At 42.1% G+C, this 16,886-nt stretch overlaps 3 protein-coding genes across 3 annotated transcripts; all 3 read left to right on the top strand.

The window, feature by feature from the left end:
• Positions 1 to 88: 88 nt before the first annotated feature.
• Positions 89 to 3,378, top strand: LOC115058911 (uncharacterized). Its single transcript, XM_029526466.1, has 11 exons — positions 89 to 295; positions 419 to 603; positions 698 to 835; positions 1,142 to 1,280; positions 1,459 to 1,636; positions 1,778 to 1,919; positions 2,288 to 2,431; positions 2,535 to 2,587; positions 2,741 to 2,779; positions 2,885 to 2,958; positions 3,167 to 3,378. The coding sequence occupies exons 1-11, from the start codon at positions 182 to 184 to the stop codon at positions 3,248 to 3,250; spliced, it is 1,290 nt and encodes a 429-aa protein (XP_029382326.1). The 5' UTR covers positions 89 to 181; the 3' UTR covers positions 3,251 to 3,378.
• A 2,416-nt stretch (positions 3,379 to 5,794) lies between these two features.
• Positions 5,795 to 10,366, top strand: LOC115058913 (uncharacterized). The gene is made up of 11 exons (XM_029526467.1): positions 5,795 to 5,898; positions 6,022 to 6,206; positions 6,301 to 6,438; positions 6,745 to 6,883; positions 7,062 to 7,239; positions 7,381 to 7,522; positions 7,891 to 8,034; positions 8,138 to 8,190; positions 9,721 to 9,768; positions 9,874 to 9,947; positions 10,155 to 10,366. The coding sequence occupies exons 1-11, from the start codon at positions 5,812 to 5,814 to the stop codon at positions 10,236 to 10,238; spliced, it is 1,272 nt and encodes a 423-aa protein (XP_029382327.1). The 5' UTR covers positions 5,795 to 5,811; the 3' UTR covers positions 10,239 to 10,366.
• Positions 10,367 to 12,444: 2,078 nt separating this feature from the next.
• Positions 12,445 to 16,366, top strand: LOC115059091 (uncharacterized). Its single transcript, XM_029526683.1, has 11 exons — positions 12,445 to 12,792; positions 12,916 to 13,100; positions 13,195 to 13,332; positions 13,639 to 13,777; positions 13,956 to 14,133; positions 14,275 to 14,416; positions 14,785 to 14,928; positions 15,032 to 15,084; positions 15,729 to 15,767; positions 15,873 to 15,946; positions 16,155 to 16,366. The coding sequence occupies exons 1-11, from the start codon at positions 12,679 to 12,681 to the stop codon at positions 16,236 to 16,238; spliced, it is 1,290 nt and encodes a 429-aa protein (XP_029382543.1). The 5' UTR covers positions 12,445 to 12,678; the 3' UTR covers positions 16,239 to 16,366.
• The last annotated feature ends 520 nt before the right edge of the window (positions 16,367 to 16,886 follow it).

The raw sequence follows: 16,886 nt of genomic DNA, 5'->3' as shown, positions 1-16,886 counted from the left end.
CAGGGAGTGAAAACTCCCCCCTAAGTCAACATTTGTTCATTTGGATCATAATCTAATGCCAACATTTCCTGGTTTGATTTCATGTTATAAAGCCTTTCACTGTGGAGGGTGTGAGTGGAGGCTGTCTTTATAAGGACTTTGGTAATCTTCAGTGTTCTGTAGATACATTTGGTCATTCACTATGTCGCTCTCCTTGCTGCTGCTGTTGATGGTTGGCAGCTCCCAGGCTGAACATTTCCTCGGGACGGTGATAACCTACTACCCAAAAGACACCTTCACAAATGGATCTGTCCAGGTATGTACAGTTTGTTTCCAAACCACCGTTGGAAAGTTTAAATGAAAGGAGCTTTAGAGGAAATTCAAACATTTAATATATTGATAGTATTAAAGCAAATACATCTCCACTGTGATTCTCCAGGTGGTGCTTCGCTATAAGACGAACTTCAACAGTTGTGGAACTTTAAGTTGGGCATGTCTCAGTGGTGTTTGTGGGAATGAGAGTTTAGTGCAGAATACTGTCGACACCGAGAGCAGTGGAGAGTGGTGCCAACAAGAAGGAAAGTCGACTCGGCTGGTTCCAACCAACGCTCCGTTTCAGCTTCAGTGAGTACAAAACAACCAGATATTCTAAAATCCATCCGTCTGTTATGATGAAGACAAACTAAATCTGAACATTTCCTTTGACCTGAAATCACAGCTTGGACGGTGGGAACTGGATAGGAAATATCCAAAATGTCACAGGATGGAAAGCTGTGATTCTGGTTGAACTGAGGAACCGGTCGGACACCGGCAAAGCCAACACGTCTCCCCAGACGACCATCCTGCCTCTACTGAGGTACAGACCTCCTCCCTGCTGGTGTTACTTTCCTGTTTTGAAAACATACACTGGAAGTTGGCATTCAGCTGTGGTCTGGTCTTACTGCTTTGTTTGTCAGAGGCCTTTTTAAATTAAATAGAATTAGTTCAGTGAAGGACAAATTTGGAAGGTTTCTTTCATACACCACTGTGTCATCCTGTGTGGATGGTGTGTGTATTTAAATATGGGAAAGTTGTATGTTTACATAGAAGAGGTCAACATTTTCATAATGAAGGAAGTCACACAACAGCAAAATAGATATTTCTGGATCTGTGTTTCTCTCAGAGTTCCTTCAAACTGTTCGAGAGATTTCAACCTGCTGGCGTTTGACCCTGATGGAGATGAAGTTGTATGCAGACATGCCAATGCTGTCAATAATGAGTGTGAAGTGTGCACTGCACCATCTTTCCTCAGTCTCTCATCAGTGAGTAACCATCATCAGTGTCATGCAATAGACAGATCAATAGTTTGTGTTGTACCAGAGTCAATATATTTCTATACACAGAAATGCAGCAGCTTTATATCCCAGATCTTATTCCAAATAAAGATACCATCTTGCATTTCATTATCTTCTGACACTCTTTCATTTAACCCTCTTCCAGTCCTGTTCCCTGTCATTCCGTCCGACCAGCAGCAGTAATGAAGGTTCGTATGCTGTCCAGCTGATGATGGAGGACTTTCCACGACAGACTATCAGCCTGACTCAAACAGACAGTTCGCAGGTTCAGAGAAGTGATCATGACTCCATCAGCAAAATACCTATCCAGTTTGTTTTCAGAGGTAAGATTTCATTCAAGAGTTCTATGGATGGATATTAATTAAAGTGAGAAATGCAAGATGAAGCTGCACACCAACCCTTTGTGCTTTCACAGCATTACTTGATGGTTGAACAGCTCAGAGATCTTTGCTTTATTGTTCCAGTGGATTCTGCAGTCCCGTCCTGCACGGAGGGACTCTATCTGCCCAGGGTCCTTCCTCCGACCCCGGCCAACAGAGAACAACTGTCCACCCAAGTCAACCAGCCCCTGGAAATCAGCATCAAAGCAGAAGCTAGTGTGTCCAGGTAAGTCAAAGGAACACGAGGTTAATAGGATCCAAAGGGAATGGGAATGATGCACCATGAAACCTTCTGAAACGTTCAGCAGCAGGCTGTGTTTAAACTCCTGAGTAGATTCAAAGCCAAAAGATTACATGAAAAACATCCTACAATGTTTTGGGCTTCAACTTGTGTTACTGCCATCTTGTTTTTTCCGCAGCTCTGGTTGTTAGTTATTACGCTGACTCACCAAAGTCAACAAGGCAACAAACTGAAAATGAAGTCTGAGCTTCTGCAGCTTCCTGATAATTTTGCTAAGCAAATCACTTTATTTATGAGTAGGCAGGTTTTAGATAACTTTACCTGGACAAGTCTGTTCTTTGTTTGTGCTGAAGCATCTCTGAGCTGCTGTTCAGCGGTCCGTACAACACAGACCAGGAGACACTGGCAGCAGGAGACTACGTCCTGAGGTGGACGCCGTCTGAAGATGAAGTTGGAGAAAGTCATCCTATCTGCTTCGTTGTTCAGGCAAATCTGAGGCAAGTCAACCTTTTGTCCCCTGAATAAGATGGAGGTTAAAACATCCAAAAGTAATTTCATCACAATTTAATGACAAAGCTCCTGATTGTTTTGTTCACACAGTTCCATGAAGTATCAGTCAGAGCTTCGATGTGTCATTGTGACTGTTACACCTGGTGAGTCGACTCGTTTTTGTTTTTCATTTTTCACATTTTATTTCTTCTAACGCTGATGTGTGATCAATCTTTTATTTTTACACTTATGTACCTTCTTAACTACAACCACTCCAATGACAACTACACCAACAACCACATTACCACCCGTCACAGACACAACAGCCTCCCCATCTCCTGTTACCAACAGTCAGAGTGAGTACGATAGTTGTGATAAACAGAATCTGATCTGGAAACTGATCCTCAGTTTGAGTTCAGATCTCTGAGCTGTAATATGAGACTGAGTCACTTTGTTTGTAGTTTTTCTGAAAATGAGGATCAAATCTGCAGTTGTGTTATCTGAAGAAGTCATGAGGAACACCGTCCTACAACAGGTGAGTTTCCTCTGATCTGATATTGTTATCTTAGCAGATAACTGCACCATTAGGGACTTTCTAAAGACACGTGGATAAAAAATATGAGGATTAAATGTCTCCTAATAATATCTGGACGGTCAAGAAGCATGTAACTTTTGTAACAGAGTCTTTGTTGATTCTGACCTTTTCTACATCATATCTCAGCAGTTGTCATTTCCTTTTCCAGATCACAGATGAATTAGTGAAACGAGGGCTCCCAGGAAATTTCACTCTGCGCCTCATCAACTTCAATCCTACAACCACAGAGTGAAAGTTTACTGATCTTCACATTTAATCTCCTTTCTGTTGGACTCATTTGGGAACCTTTTCTGTATAAAACTGTCATTTCATCTTAAAATGAATAATAAATAAATCCAGTGTGTGGACTTTTGTTCCTCAGTACCGGCTTTTCATGTTTGTGTCTCCTGCTCTCTTGTGGCCAAAAAGGTGGACGACACCAACACCAGTAATCCACTGAGGCAACACAAGCTTTAACCTCACAGCACACGTTTGACTCATCTATCCTTCATCAGCTTTTTTGTTGTTTGGTCAATGTATTGTCTCCACTTTCTTTTATGTTGCCACTCCTGATTTTGACGTTTCACATTCACTTGTAAATGCAGCTGCCAAGAAGGAAATCTCTCTCCTAACTCCAGTTTGATTCTGTCACGTCTCCAGTTATTTGTTTGTTGTTTAGAAACTGACTTCCAAGTAAAGATGGTCTGATGATAATTGATCCCGATAGGTAGGCTACAAGTTTTTGCAAACCATTGATCAATGCCACTGAAGAACAGACAGACAAATGGATTAGACAGTTGTATCTTGCATAGATTTTAATTTGGCTTCACATCAACGTCTAAATTCTTTGCAAATTTAGTCAATAGTAAAAAAATAAAATAAAATTAGTTTTGGTTGACGCACAAATATAAGGGAAGTGATTTTCTGTTTACAAATGTATTTTATTTCTGCACGTGTGACAATCAGTGAACTACATTCACTGTTTTAAATTTTTTCTATATTATTATCGTCATCTTCTGACGATGACTTGTGACATTTTTTCACATTGGGGAGTTTATACAGGTAGAGTATTTTAAATGCTGTGAATAAATTTGATTCTGTCTATTCTGGTTAAAGTGCTGTCTTTAACTAGTTCAGATTTTGATGGAGTGGACACCTCCCCAAGTTCAGGCCTTGGGACTGTATCCAGCGCTGTGGTCGACGTGGTACCCTGCTATACACCGTATTCCCATCAGAGGAGGTCAGATATTCTGTATTCTTAAACATCATTTTGTGTTGCACTTTAACTCCTTCGCCCTTTCTGTGTTAATCACTTTTGGCCCTCTGGGGCTTCCGTCGCCTGAGGCCTGTGACCTGTTGCTAAGCAACGGCAACACGCTTGTTCGGCTCAAACAAAGCCCGCGAAATTATTGGTTTCTCTGAAGAACAGCCAGGTGAGGCGGCTGACCGGAAGAAGGTGACCCAGAACGAGCCAGGTGAGGCGGCTGACCGGAAGAAGGTGACCGAGAACAGCCAGGTGAGGCGGCTGACCGGAAGAAGGTGACCGTTAGCCGGTGAGTGAAGTTAGCATGGTTAGCTGTAGCAGGTAGCTGGTTAGAACCAGCTAACCTGACCAACGTTAGTGAGATCAGTGTGTGTGTGTGTGTGTGTGTGTGTGTGTGTGTGTGTGTGTGTGTGTGTGTGTCCAGACTAAGTCTAGAAGTGTTGCATCCTTTTTTCAGGCCTTGTGCATTAACACGGTTAACCCATTATGGACATAATGAGTGCTTTTTCATTTACCCTTCACTAACTTTTTTGTGTATCTGCTGTTGAGAGCGAATGGAACAAAAGTAAAATTCATGAATGCTGTTCGGTCCAAAATGAAGAACTCCTCTGCTCTGTCCCAACACAAAGGATCCATTGATTGTTGATAAAAGTGTAACTCTATATGTGACCATCAGGGGTCAACTCCACTCATCAGATTGTATTGAAATCTATGGGAAAATGTCCCTCCTCCTCCCTGATTTATCAACTCAGGAAACGTTTTCCTGATGAGTTTATGGTCTCAGTTTAATGTTCATTTTCAATGATGTTGCATTTAGAGGGAAACAGATCAGAAACCAGGGGAGGGATTAGGGGGGCTCACTCCTTCACTGAAGCACCTTCTCTTTCAATTATGGTTTCTTCATGTTCACAGAAAACCCCACAAAACAACAAAAATATGGCTGACAACTAAATTACAAAGTTGAGCAGCAGCAGCAGCTCACAAATGTGACGTTGGTTTGATAAACCCAGGTGGGAACTATTTTCAGACATCAAGTGATTCCTTGTTCATATTTTAGAAAACAAATTCATCCAGCATCTTATCTTGTCTGTGCAGGTAAATTCTGTGGTGGTGAGAGTCATCCTGAACAGGTTTACAGTCCGTCACACGGCTGATGTTTAAAACCACACAACCTAAAGTGCATTTAGATCGTGGGAGGATGTTGGCATACCTGGAAGGAACCCACCAAAGTTTAAGGAGAATTTGCAGGGAGAGAAACCCTCCTAACCACGGGCCTCCTCTTTGTTTTTTTCCTTACGAATCCACGAATCATGACTAATTTCTACTTGAGTGGCAGTTGGTTAAAGCAACTGCATTCACTTCGCTTCACCACATTTGTTAATTAGGATCATAATCTAATGCCAACATTTCCTGGTTTGATTTCATGTTATAAAGCCTTTCACTGTGGAGGGTGTGAGTGGAGGCTGTCTTTATAAGGACTTTGGTAATCTTCAGTGTTCTGTAGATACATTTGGTCATTCACTATGTCGTTCTCCTTGCTGCTGCTGTTGATGGTTGGCAGCTCCCAGGCTGAACATTTCCTCGGGACGGTGATAACCTACTACCCAAAAGACACCTTCACAAATGGATCTGTCCAGGTATGTACAGTTTGTTTCCAAACCACCGTTGGAAAGTTTAAATGAAAGGAGCTTTAGAGGAAATTCAAACATTTAATATATTGATAGTATTAAAGCAAATACATCTCCACTGTGATTCTGCAGGTGGTGCTTCACTATAAGACGAACTTCAAAAGTTGTGAAACTTTAAGTTGGGCATGTCTCAGTGGTGTTTGTGGGAATGAGAGTTTAGTGCAGAATACTGTCGACACCGAGAGCAGTGGAGAGTGGTGCCAACAAGAAGGAAAGTCGACTCGACTGGTTCCAACCAACGCTCCGTTTCAGCTTCAGTGAGTACAAAACAACCACATATTCTAAAATCCATCTGTCTGTTATGGTGAAGACAAACTAAATCTGAACATTTCCTTTGACCTGAAATCACAGCTTGGACGGTGGGAACTGGATAGGAAATATCCAAAATGTCACAGGATGGAAAGCTGTGATTCTGGTTGAACTGAGGAACCGGTCGGACACCGGCAAAGCCAACACGTCTCCCCAGACGACCATCCTGCCTCTACTGAGGTACAGACCTCCTCCCTGCTGGTGTTACTTTCCTGTTTTGAAAACATACACTGGAAGTTGGCATTCAGCTGTGGTCTGGTCTTACTGCTTTGTTTGTCAGAGGCCTTTTTAAATTAAATAGAATTAGTTCAGTGAAGGACAAATTTGGAAGGTTTCTTTCATACACCACTGTGTCATCCTGTGTGGATGGTGTGTGTATTTAAATATGGGAAAGTTGTATGTTTACATAGAAGAGGTCAACATTTTCATAATGAAGGAAGTCACACAACAGCAAAATAGAGATTTCTGGATCTGTGTTTCTCTCAGAGTTCCTTCAAACTGTTCGAGAGATTTCAACCTGCTGGCATTTGACCCTGATGGAGATGAAGTTGTATGCAGATATGTTATTGCTGACAATAATGAGTGTAAAATGTGCACTGCACCATCTTTCCTCAGTCTGTCAACAGTGAGTAACCATCATCAGTGTCATGCAATAGACAGATCAATAGTTTGTGTTGTACCAGAGTCAATATATTTCTATACACAGAAATGCAGCAGCTTTATATCCCAGATCTTATTCCAAATAAAGATACCATCTTGCATTTCATTATCTTCTGACACTCTTTCATTTAACCCTCTTCCAGTCCTGTTCCCTGTCATTCAGTCCGACCAGCAGCAGTGATGAAGGTTCGTATGCTGTCCAGCTGATGATGGAGGACTTTCCACGACAGACTATCAGCCTGACTCAAACAGACAGTTCGCAGGTTCAGAGAACTACTTCTGACTCCATCACCAAAATACCTATCCAGTTTGTTTTCAGAGGTAAGATTTCATTCAAGAGTTCTATGAATGGATATTAATTAAAGTGAGAAATGCAAGATGAAGCTGCACACCAACCCTTTGTGCTTTCACAGCATTACTTGATGGTTGAACAGCTCAGAGATCTTTGCTTTATTGTTCCAGTGGATTCTGCAGTCCCGTCCTGCACGGAGGGACTCTATCTGCCCAGGGTCCTTCCTCCGACTCCGGCCAACAGAGAACAACTGTCCACCCAAGTAAACCAGCCCCTGGAAATCAGCATCAAAGCAGAAGCTAGTGTGTCCAGGTAAGTCAAAGGAACACGAGGTTAATAGGATCCAAAGGGAATGGGAATGATGCACCATGAAACCTTCTGAAACGTTCAGCAGCAGGCTGTGTTTAAACTCCTGAGTAGATTCAAAGCCAAAAGATTACATGAAAAACATCCTACAATGTTTTGGGCTTCAACTTGTGTTACTGCCATCTTGTTTTTTCCGCAGCTCTGGTTGTTAGTTATTACGCTGACTCACCAAAGTCAACAAGGCAACAAACTGAAAATGAAGTCTGAGCTTCTGCAGCTTCCTGATAATTTTGCTAAGCAAATCACTTTATTTATGAGTAGGCAGGTTTTAGATAACTTTACCTGGACAAGTCTGTTCTTTGTTTGTGCTGAAGCATCTCTGAGCTGCTGTTCAGCGGTCCGTACAACACAGACCAGGAGACACTGGCAGCAGGAGACTACGTCCTGAGGTGGACGCCGTCTGAAGATGAAGTTGGAGAAAGTCATCCTATCTGCTTCGTTGTTCAGGCAAATCTGAGGCAAGTCAACCTTTTGTCCCCTGAATAAGATGGAGGTTAAAACCTCCAAAAGTAATTTCATCACAATTTAATGACAAAGCTCCTGATTGTTTTGTTCACACAGTTCCATGAAGTATCAGTCAGAGCTTCGATGTGTCATTGTGACTGTTACACCTGGTGAGTCGACTCGTTTTTGTTTTTCATTTTTCACATTTTATTTCTTCTAACGCTGATGTGTGATCAATCTTTTATTTTTACACTTATTTACAGGCCCAACTACAACCACACAAATAACTACAACCACTACACCAACAACAAACACGCCAACGACAGCAACACCAACAACAACCACACCAACAACCACACAAATAACTACAACCACTACACCAACAACAAACACGCCAACGACAGCAACACCAACAACAACCACACCAACAACCACACAAATAACTACAACCACACCAACAACCACACAAATAACTACAACCACTACACCAACAACAACCACACAAATAACTACAACCACTACACCAACGACAACCACACAAATAACTGCAACCACTACACCAACAACAACCACACCAACAAGCACACAAATAACGACAACCACACCAACAACCACACAAATAACTACAACCACTACACCAACGACAACCGCAGCAACGACAACCACACAAATAACTACAACCACTACACCAACTACAACCACACCAACAACCACACAAATAATGACAACCACTACACCGACAACCACACCAACGACAGCAACACCAACAACCACCACACAAATAACTACAGCCACTACAGCCACTGCACCAACAACCACACCAACAACCACACAAATAACTACAACCACTACACCAACGACAACCGCAGCAACGACAACCACTACACCAACAACAACCACACAAATAACTACAACCACTACACCAACTACAACCACACAAATAACGACAACCACTACACCGACAACCACACCAACGACAGCAACACCAACAACCACCACACAAATAACTACAGCCACTGCACCAACAACATCCACTACACCAACAACAACCACACAAATAACAACAACCACTACACCAACGACAACCACACCAACAATCACACCAACGACAGCAACACCAACAACAACCACACAAATAACTACAACCACTACACCAACAGCCACACCAACAACAACCACACTAACTACAACCACACCAAATACAACCACACTAACTGCAACTACACTAACTACAACCACTACACTAACGACAACCACACCAAATACAACCACACTAATTACAACTACATCAACTACAGCCACACCAGCGACAACCACATCAACAACAACCACACCAGCTACAACTACACAAACGACAACCACACCAATGACAACCGCATCGACAACTACACCAACTACACCAACTACTATACCAACCCCGACAACCGGACCAAATACATCCACATCGGAAACCACACCAATGACAACACCACCAACAACAACTGCACCAAATATAACCATATCAGCAACGACCACACCAATGACAACACCACCAACAACAACTGCACCAAATATAACCATATCAGCAACGACCACACTAATGTCAACTACACTAACAACAACCACACCAGCTAAAACCAAACCAACGACAACTACACCAACAAGAATCACACCAACTACAACCACACCAATGACAACTACACCAACAACCACATTACCAGCCGTCACAGACACAACAGCCTCCCCATCTCCTGTTACCAACAGTCAGAGTGAGTACGATAGTTGTGATAAACAGAATCTGATCTGGAAACTGATCCTCAGTTTGAGTTCAGATCTCTGAGCTGTAATATGAGACTGAGTCACTTTGTTTGTAGTTTTTCTGAAAATGAGGATCAAATCTGCAGTTGTGTTATCTGAAGAAGTCATGAGGAACACCGTCCTACAACAGGTGAGTTTCCTCTGATCTGATATTGTTATCTTAGCAGATAACTGCACCATTAGGGACTTTCTAAAGACACATGGATAAAAAATATGAGGATTAATGTCTCCTAATAATGTCTGGACGGTCAAGAAGCATGTAACTTTTGTAACAGAGTCTTTGTTGATTCTGACCTTTTCTACATCATATCTCAGCAGTTGTCATTTCCTTTTCCAGATCACAGATGAATTAGTGAAACGAGGGCTCCCAGGAAATTTCACTCTGCGCCTCATCAACTTCAATCCTACAACCACAGAGTGAAAGTTTACTGATCTTCACATTTAATCTCCTTTCTGTTGGACTCATTTGGGAACCTTTTCTGTATAAAACTGTCATTTCATCTTAAAATGAATAATAAATAAATCCAGTGTGTGGACTTTTGTTCCTCAGTACCGGCTTTTCATGTTTGTGTCTCCTGCTCTCTTGTGGCCAAAAAGGTGGACGACACCAACACCAGTAATCCACTGAGGCAACACAAGCTTTAACCTCACAGCACACGTTTGACTCATCTATCCTTCATCAGCTTTTTTGTTGTTTGGTCAATGTACTGTCTCCACTTTCTTTTATGTTGCCACTCCTGATTTTGACGTTTCACATTCACTTGTAAATGCAGCTGCCAAGAAGGAAATCTCTCTCCTAACTCCAGTTTGATTCTGTCACGTCTCCAGTTATTTGTTTGTTGTTTAGAAACTGACTTCCAAGTAAAGATGGTCTGATGATAATTGATCCCACTAGGTAGGCTACAAGTTTTTGCAAACCATTGATCAATGCCACTGAAGAACAGACAGACAAATGGATTAGACAGTTGTATCTTGCATAGATTTTAATTTGGCTTCACATCAACGTCTAAATTCTTTGCATATTTAGTCAATAGTAAAAAAATAAAACAAAATTAGTTTTGGTTGACGCACAAATATAAGGGAAGTGATTTTCTGTTTACAAATGTATTTTATTTCTGCACGTGTGACAATCAGTGAACTACATTCACTGTTTTAAATTTTTTCTATATTATTATCGTCATCTTCTGACGATGACTTGTGACATTTTTTCACATTGGGGAGTTTATACAGGTAGAGTATTTTAAATGCTGTGAATAAATTTGATTCTGTCTATTCTGGTTAAAGTGCTGTCTTTAACTAGTTCAGATTTTGATGGAGTGGACACCTCCCCAAGTTCAGGCCTTGGGACTGTATCCAGCGCTGTGGTCGACGTGGTACCCTGCTATACACCGTATTCCCATCAGAGGAGGTCAGATATTCTGTATTCTTAAACATCATTTTGTGTTGCACTTTAACTCCTTCGCCCTTTCTGTGTTAATCACTTTTGGCCCTCTGGGGCTTCCGTCGCCTGAGGCCTGTGACCTGTTGCTAAGCAACGGCAACACGCTTGTTCGGCTCAAACAAAGCCCGCGAAATTATTGGTTTCTCTGAAGAACAGCCAGGTGAGGCGGCTGACCGGAAGAAGGTGACCGAGAACGAGCCAGGTGAGGCGGCTGACCGGAAGAAGGTGACCCAGAACGAGCCAGGTGAGGCGGCTGACCGGAAGAAGGTGACCGAGAACAGCCAGGTGAGGCGGCTGACCGGAAGAAGGTGACCGTTAGCCGGTGAGTGAAGTTAGCATGGTTAGCTGTAGCAGGTAGCTGGTTAGAACCAGCTAACCTGACCAACGTTAGTGAGATCAGTGTGTGTGTGTGTGTGTGTGTGTGTGTCCAGACTAAGTCTAGAAGTGTTGCATCCTTTTTTCAGGCCTTGTGCATTAACACGGTTAACCCATTATGGACATAATGAGTGCTTTTTCATTTACCCTTCACTAACTTTTTTGTGTATCTGCTGTTGAGAGCGAATGGAACAAAAGTAAAATTCATGAATGCTGTTCGGTCCAAAATGAAGAACTCCTCTGCTCTGTCCCAACACAAAGGATCCATTGATTGTTGATAAAAGTGTAACTCTATATGTGACCATCAGGGGTCAACTCCACTCATCAGATTGTATTGAAGTCTATGGGAAAATGTCCCTCCTCCTCCCTGATTTATCAGCTCAGGAAACGTTTTCCTGATGAGTTTATGGTCTCAGTTTAATGTTCATTTTCCAGTGATGTTGCATTTAGAGGGAAACAGATCAGAAACCAGGGGAGGGATTAGGGGGGCTCACTCCTTCACTGAAGCTCCTTCTCTTTCAATTATGGTTTCTTCATGTTCACAGAAAACCCCACAAAACAACAAAAATATGGCTGACAACTAAATTACAAAGTTGAGCAGCAGCAGCAGCTCACAAATGTGACGTTGGTTTGATAAACCCAGGTGGTAACTATTTTCAGACATCAAGTGATTCCTTGTTCATAGTTTAGAAAACAAACACATCCAGCATCTTATCTTGTCTGTGCAGGTAAATTCTGTGGTGGTGAGAGTCATCCTGAACAGGTTTACAGTCCGTCACACGGCTGATGTTTTTGTTTTCTTTTTTTCACATGAATCCATGCATCATGACTCGTTTCTACGTGATTGATTATCAGATAAGGAAACTGCATGTGTTGTTAATTCCGATCACAATCTAATGCCAATCATGCATTTCCTGGTACCAGAATGTTTCCTGGTTTGTTTTCATGTTATAAAGCCTTTCACTGTGGAGGGTGTGAGTGGAGGCTGTCTTTATAAGGACTTTGGTAATCTTCAGTGTTCTGTAGATACATTTGGTCATTCACTATGTCGCTCTCCTTGCTGCTGCTGTTGATGGTTGGCAGCTCCCAGGCTAGTCATTTCCTCGGGACGGTGATAACCTACTACCCAAAAGACACCTTCACAAATGGATCTGTCCAGGTATGTACAGTTTGTTTCCAAACCACCGTTGGAAAGTTTAAATGAAAGGAGCTTTAGAGGAAATTCAAACATTTAATATATTGATAGTATTAAAGCAAATACATCTCCACTGTGATTCTGCAGGTGGTGCTTCGCTATAAGACGAACTTCAAAAGTTGTGGAACTTTAATTTGGGCATGTCTCAGTGGTGTTTGTGGGAATGAGAGTTTAGTGCAGAATACTGTCGACACCGAGAGCAGTGGAGAGTGGTGCCAACAAGAAGGAAAGTCGACTCGACTGGTTCCAACCAACGCTCCGTTTCAGCTTCAGTGAGTACAAAACAACCAGATATTCTAAAATCCATCCGTCTGTTATGATGAAGACAAACTAAATCTGAACATTTCCTTTGACCTGAAATCACAGCTTGGACGGTGGGAACTGGATAGGAAATATCCAAAATGTCACAGGATGGAAAGCTGTGATTCTGGTTGAACTGAGGAACCGGTCGGACACCGGCAAAGCCAACACGTCTCCCCAGACGACCATCCTGCCTCTACTGAGGTACAGACCTCCTCCCTGCTGGTGTTACTTTCCTGTTTTGAAAACATACACTGGAAGTTGGCATTCAGCTGTGGTCTGGTCTTACTGCTTTGTTTGTCAGAGGCCTTTTTAAATTAAATAGAATTAGTTCAGTGAAGGACAAATTTGGAAGGTTTCTTTCATACACCACTGTGTCATCCTGTGTGGATGGTGTGTGTATTTAAATATGGGAAAGTTGTATGTTTACATAGAAGAGGTCAACATTTTCATAATGAAGGAAGTCACACAACAGCAAAATAGATATTTCTGGATCTGTGTTTCTCTCAGAGTTCCTTCAAACTGTTCGAGAGATTTCAACCTGCTGGCGTTTGACCCTGATGGAGATGAAGTTGTATGCAGACATGCCAATGATTCCAATAATGAGTGTAAAATGTGCACTGCACCATCTTTCCTCAATCTCTCATCAGTGAGTAACCATCATCAGTGTCATGCAATAGACAGATCAATAGTTTGTGTTGTACCAGAGTCAATATATTTCTATACACAGAAATGCAGCAGCTTTATATCCCAGATCTTATTCCAAATAAAGATACCATCTTGCATTTCATTATCTTCTGACACTCTTTCATTTAACCCTCTTCCAGTCCTGTTCCCTGTCATTCAGTCCGACCAGCAGCAGTGATGAAGGTTCGTATGCTGTCCAGCTGATGATGGAGGACTTTCCACGACAGACTATCAGCCTGACTCAAACAGACGGTTCGCAGGTTCAGAGAACTACTTCTGACTCCATCACCAAAATACCTATCCAGTTTGTTTTCAGAGGTAAGATTTCATTCAAGAGTTCTATGAATGGATATTAATTAAAGTGAGAAATGCAAGATGAAGCTGCACACCAACCCTTTGTGCTTTCACAGCATTACTTGATGGTTGAACAGCTCAGAGATCTTTGCTTTATTGTTCCAGTGGATTCTGCAGTCCCGTCCTGCACGGAGGGACTCTATCTGCCCAGGTTCCTTCCTCCGACTCCGGCCAACAGAGAACAACTGTCCACCCAAGTAAACCAGCCCCTGGAAATCAGCATCAAAGCAGAAGCTAGTGTGTCCAGGTAAGTCAAAGGAACACGAGGTTAATAGGATCCAAAGGGAATGGGAATGATGCACCATGAAACCTTCTGAAACGTTCAGCAGCAGGCTGTGTTTAAACTCCTGAGTAGATTCAAAGCCAAAAGATTACATGAAAAACATCCTACAATGTTTTGGGCTTCAACTTGTGTTACTGCCATCTTGTTTTTTCCGCAGCTCTGGTTGTTAGTTATTACGCTGACTCACCAAAGTCAACAAGGCAACAAACTGAAAATGAAGTCTGAGCTTCTGCAGCTTCCTGATAATTTTGCTAAGCAAATCACTTTATTTATGAGTAGGCAGGTTTTAGATAACTTTACCTGGACAAGTCTGTTCTTTGTTTGTGCTGAAGCATCTCTGAGCTGCTGTTCAGCGGTCCGTACAACACAGACCAGGAGACACTGGCAGCAGGAGACTACGTCCTGAGGTGGACGCCGTCTGAAGATGAAGTTGGAGAAAGTCATCCTATCTGCTTCGTTGTTCAGGCAAATCTGAGGCAAGTCAACCTTTTGTCCCCTGAATAAGATGGAGGTTAAAACATTCAAAAGTAATTTCATCACAATTTAATGACAAAGCTCCTGATTGTTTTGTTCACACAGTTCCATGAAGTATCAGTCAGAGCTTCGATGTGTCATTGTGACTGTTACACCTGGTGAGTCGACTCGTTTTTGTTTTTCATTTTTCACATTTTATTTCTTCTAACGCTGATGTGTGATCAATCTTTTATTTTACACTTATTTACAGGCCCAACTACAACCACACAAATAACTACAACCACACCAACAACCACACAAATAACTACAACCACTACACCAACAACAAACACGCCAACGACAGCAACACCAACAACAACCACACAAATAACTACAACCACACCAACAACCACACAAATAACTACAACCACTACACCAACAACAACCACACCAACAACCACACAAATAACTACAACCACTACACCAACAACAAACACGCCAATAACTACAACCACACCAACAACCACACAAATAACTACAACCACTACACCAACAACCACTACACCAACAACCACCACACAAATAACGACAACCACTACACCAACAACAACACCAACAACAACCACACAAATAACGACAACCACACCAACAACCACACAAATAACTACAACCACTACACCAACGACAACCACACCGACAACCACACCAACAACCACACAAATAACTACAACCACTACACCAACGACAACCACACCAACTATAACCACACCAACAACAACTACACCAACAACCACATTCCCACCCGTCACGAACACCACCACAGACACAACAGCCTCCCCATCTCCTGTTACCTACAGTCAGAGTGAGTACGATAGTTGTGATAAACAGAATCTGATCTGGAAACCGATCCTCAGTTTGAGTTCAGATCTCTGAGCTGTAATATGAGACTGAGTCACTTTGTTTGTAGTTTTTCTGAAAATGAGGATCAAATCTGCAGTTGTGTTATCTGAAGAAGTCATGAGGAACACCGTCCTACAACAGGTGAGTTTCCTCTGATCTGATATTGTTATCTTAGCAGATAACTGCACCATTAGGGACTTTCTAAAGACACGTGGATAAAAAATATGAGGATTAAATGTCTCCTAATAATATCTGGACGGTCAAGAAGCATGTAACTTTTGTAACAGAGTCTTTGTTGATTCTGACCTTTTCTACATCATATCTCAGCAGTTGTCATTTCCTTTTCCAGATCACGGATGAATTAGTGAAACGAGGGCTCCCAGGAAATTTCACTCTGCGCCTCATCAACTTCAATCCTACAACCACAGAGTGAAAGTTTACTGATCTTCACATTTAATCTCCTTTCTGTTGGACTCATTTGGGAACCTTTTCTGTATAAAACTGTCATTTCATCTTAAAATGAATAATAAATAAATCCAGTGTGTGGACTTTTGTTCCTCAGTACCGGCTTTTCATGTTTGTGTCTCCTGCTCTCTTGTGGCCAAAAAGGTGGACGACACCAACACCAGTAATCCACTGAGGCAACACAAGCTTTAACCTCACAGCACACGTTTGACTCATCTATGCTCCACTTGCCTTTATGACAGAAAACCTTTGAGAGACGAAAAAAAAAAAAAAAAATACAGCCCACCATTCACACCTTTCTAAAGTCACCAATCAACCTCATATAAGCTCTGGACTGCTGGAAGCCCACAACTACAACTGCTCATATGCAATTCTGAAAGCAATAACAAACCGCACAACGACTACAACTATCCCACCAACCACAGCTAGCAACACTACATTACCTCCACCCACCACATACACGCTGCTAACCACAACTAGCTCCAGACCAGCTGCAAACCCTCCATCTGTAATAACCGTCTCCCGTCAGTCGGAGCGTGAGTATGACTTAGTCAGGTCAACATTACTGAACTTCAACACTTCTCTGGCCTTGATTGTAATGTGGAGACTTTGTGTT

The sequence above is a fragment of the Echeneis naucrates genome, chromosome 18, assembly GCF_900963305.1.
Source record: "Echeneis naucrates chromosome 18, fEcheNa1.1, whole genome shotgun sequence".
In the NCBI taxonomy this organism is placed as follows: domain Eukaryota; kingdom Metazoa; phylum Chordata; class Actinopteri; order Carangiformes; family Echeneidae; genus Echeneis; species Echeneis naucrates.
Note: the sequence above shows the minus strand (reverse complement) of the source record. Positions and strands in the feature narration are given on the sequence as shown.

Bases quoted from the DNA above. Each gene is read 5' to 3' on its own strand.
- LOC115058911 (XM_029526466.1), top strand. From the start codon at position 182: ATGTCGCTCTCCTTGCTGCTGCTGTTGATGGTTGGCAGCTCCCAGGCT. The intron at 296-418 runs GTATGTACAGTT...GTGATTCTCCAG, and splicing joins TCACAAATGGATCTGTCCAG to GTGGTGCTTCGCTATAAGAC. The intron at 1,281-1,458 runs GTGAGTAACCAT...ACCCTCTTCCAG, and splicing joins CTTTCCTCAGTCTCTCATCA to TCCTGTTCCCTGTCATTCCG.
- LOC115059091 (XM_029526683.1), top strand. From the start codon at position 12,679: ATGTCGCTCTCCTTGCTGCTGCTGTTGATGGTTGGCAGCTCCCAGGCT. The intron at 13,333-13,638 runs GTACAGACCTCC...TGTTTCTCTCAG, and splicing joins ACCATCCTGCCTCTACTGAG to AGTTCCTTCAAACTGTTCGA. The intron at 14,929-15,031 runs GCAAGTCAACCT...TTGTTCACACAG, and splicing joins GTTGTTCAGGCAAATCTGAG to TTCCATGAAGTATCAGTCAG.
- LOC115058913 (XM_029526467.1), top strand. From the start codon at position 5,812: ATGGTTGGCAGCTCCCAGGCTGAACATTTCCTCGGGACGGTGATAACC. The intron at 7,240-7,380 runs GTAAGATTTCAT...TTATTGTTCCAG, and splicing joins TATCCAGTTTGTTTTCAGAG to TGGATTCTGCAGTCCCGTCC. The intron at 9,769-9,873 runs GTGAGTACGATA...CTTTGTTTGTAG, and splicing joins TCCTGTTACCAACAGTCAGA to TTTTTCTGAAAATGAGGATC.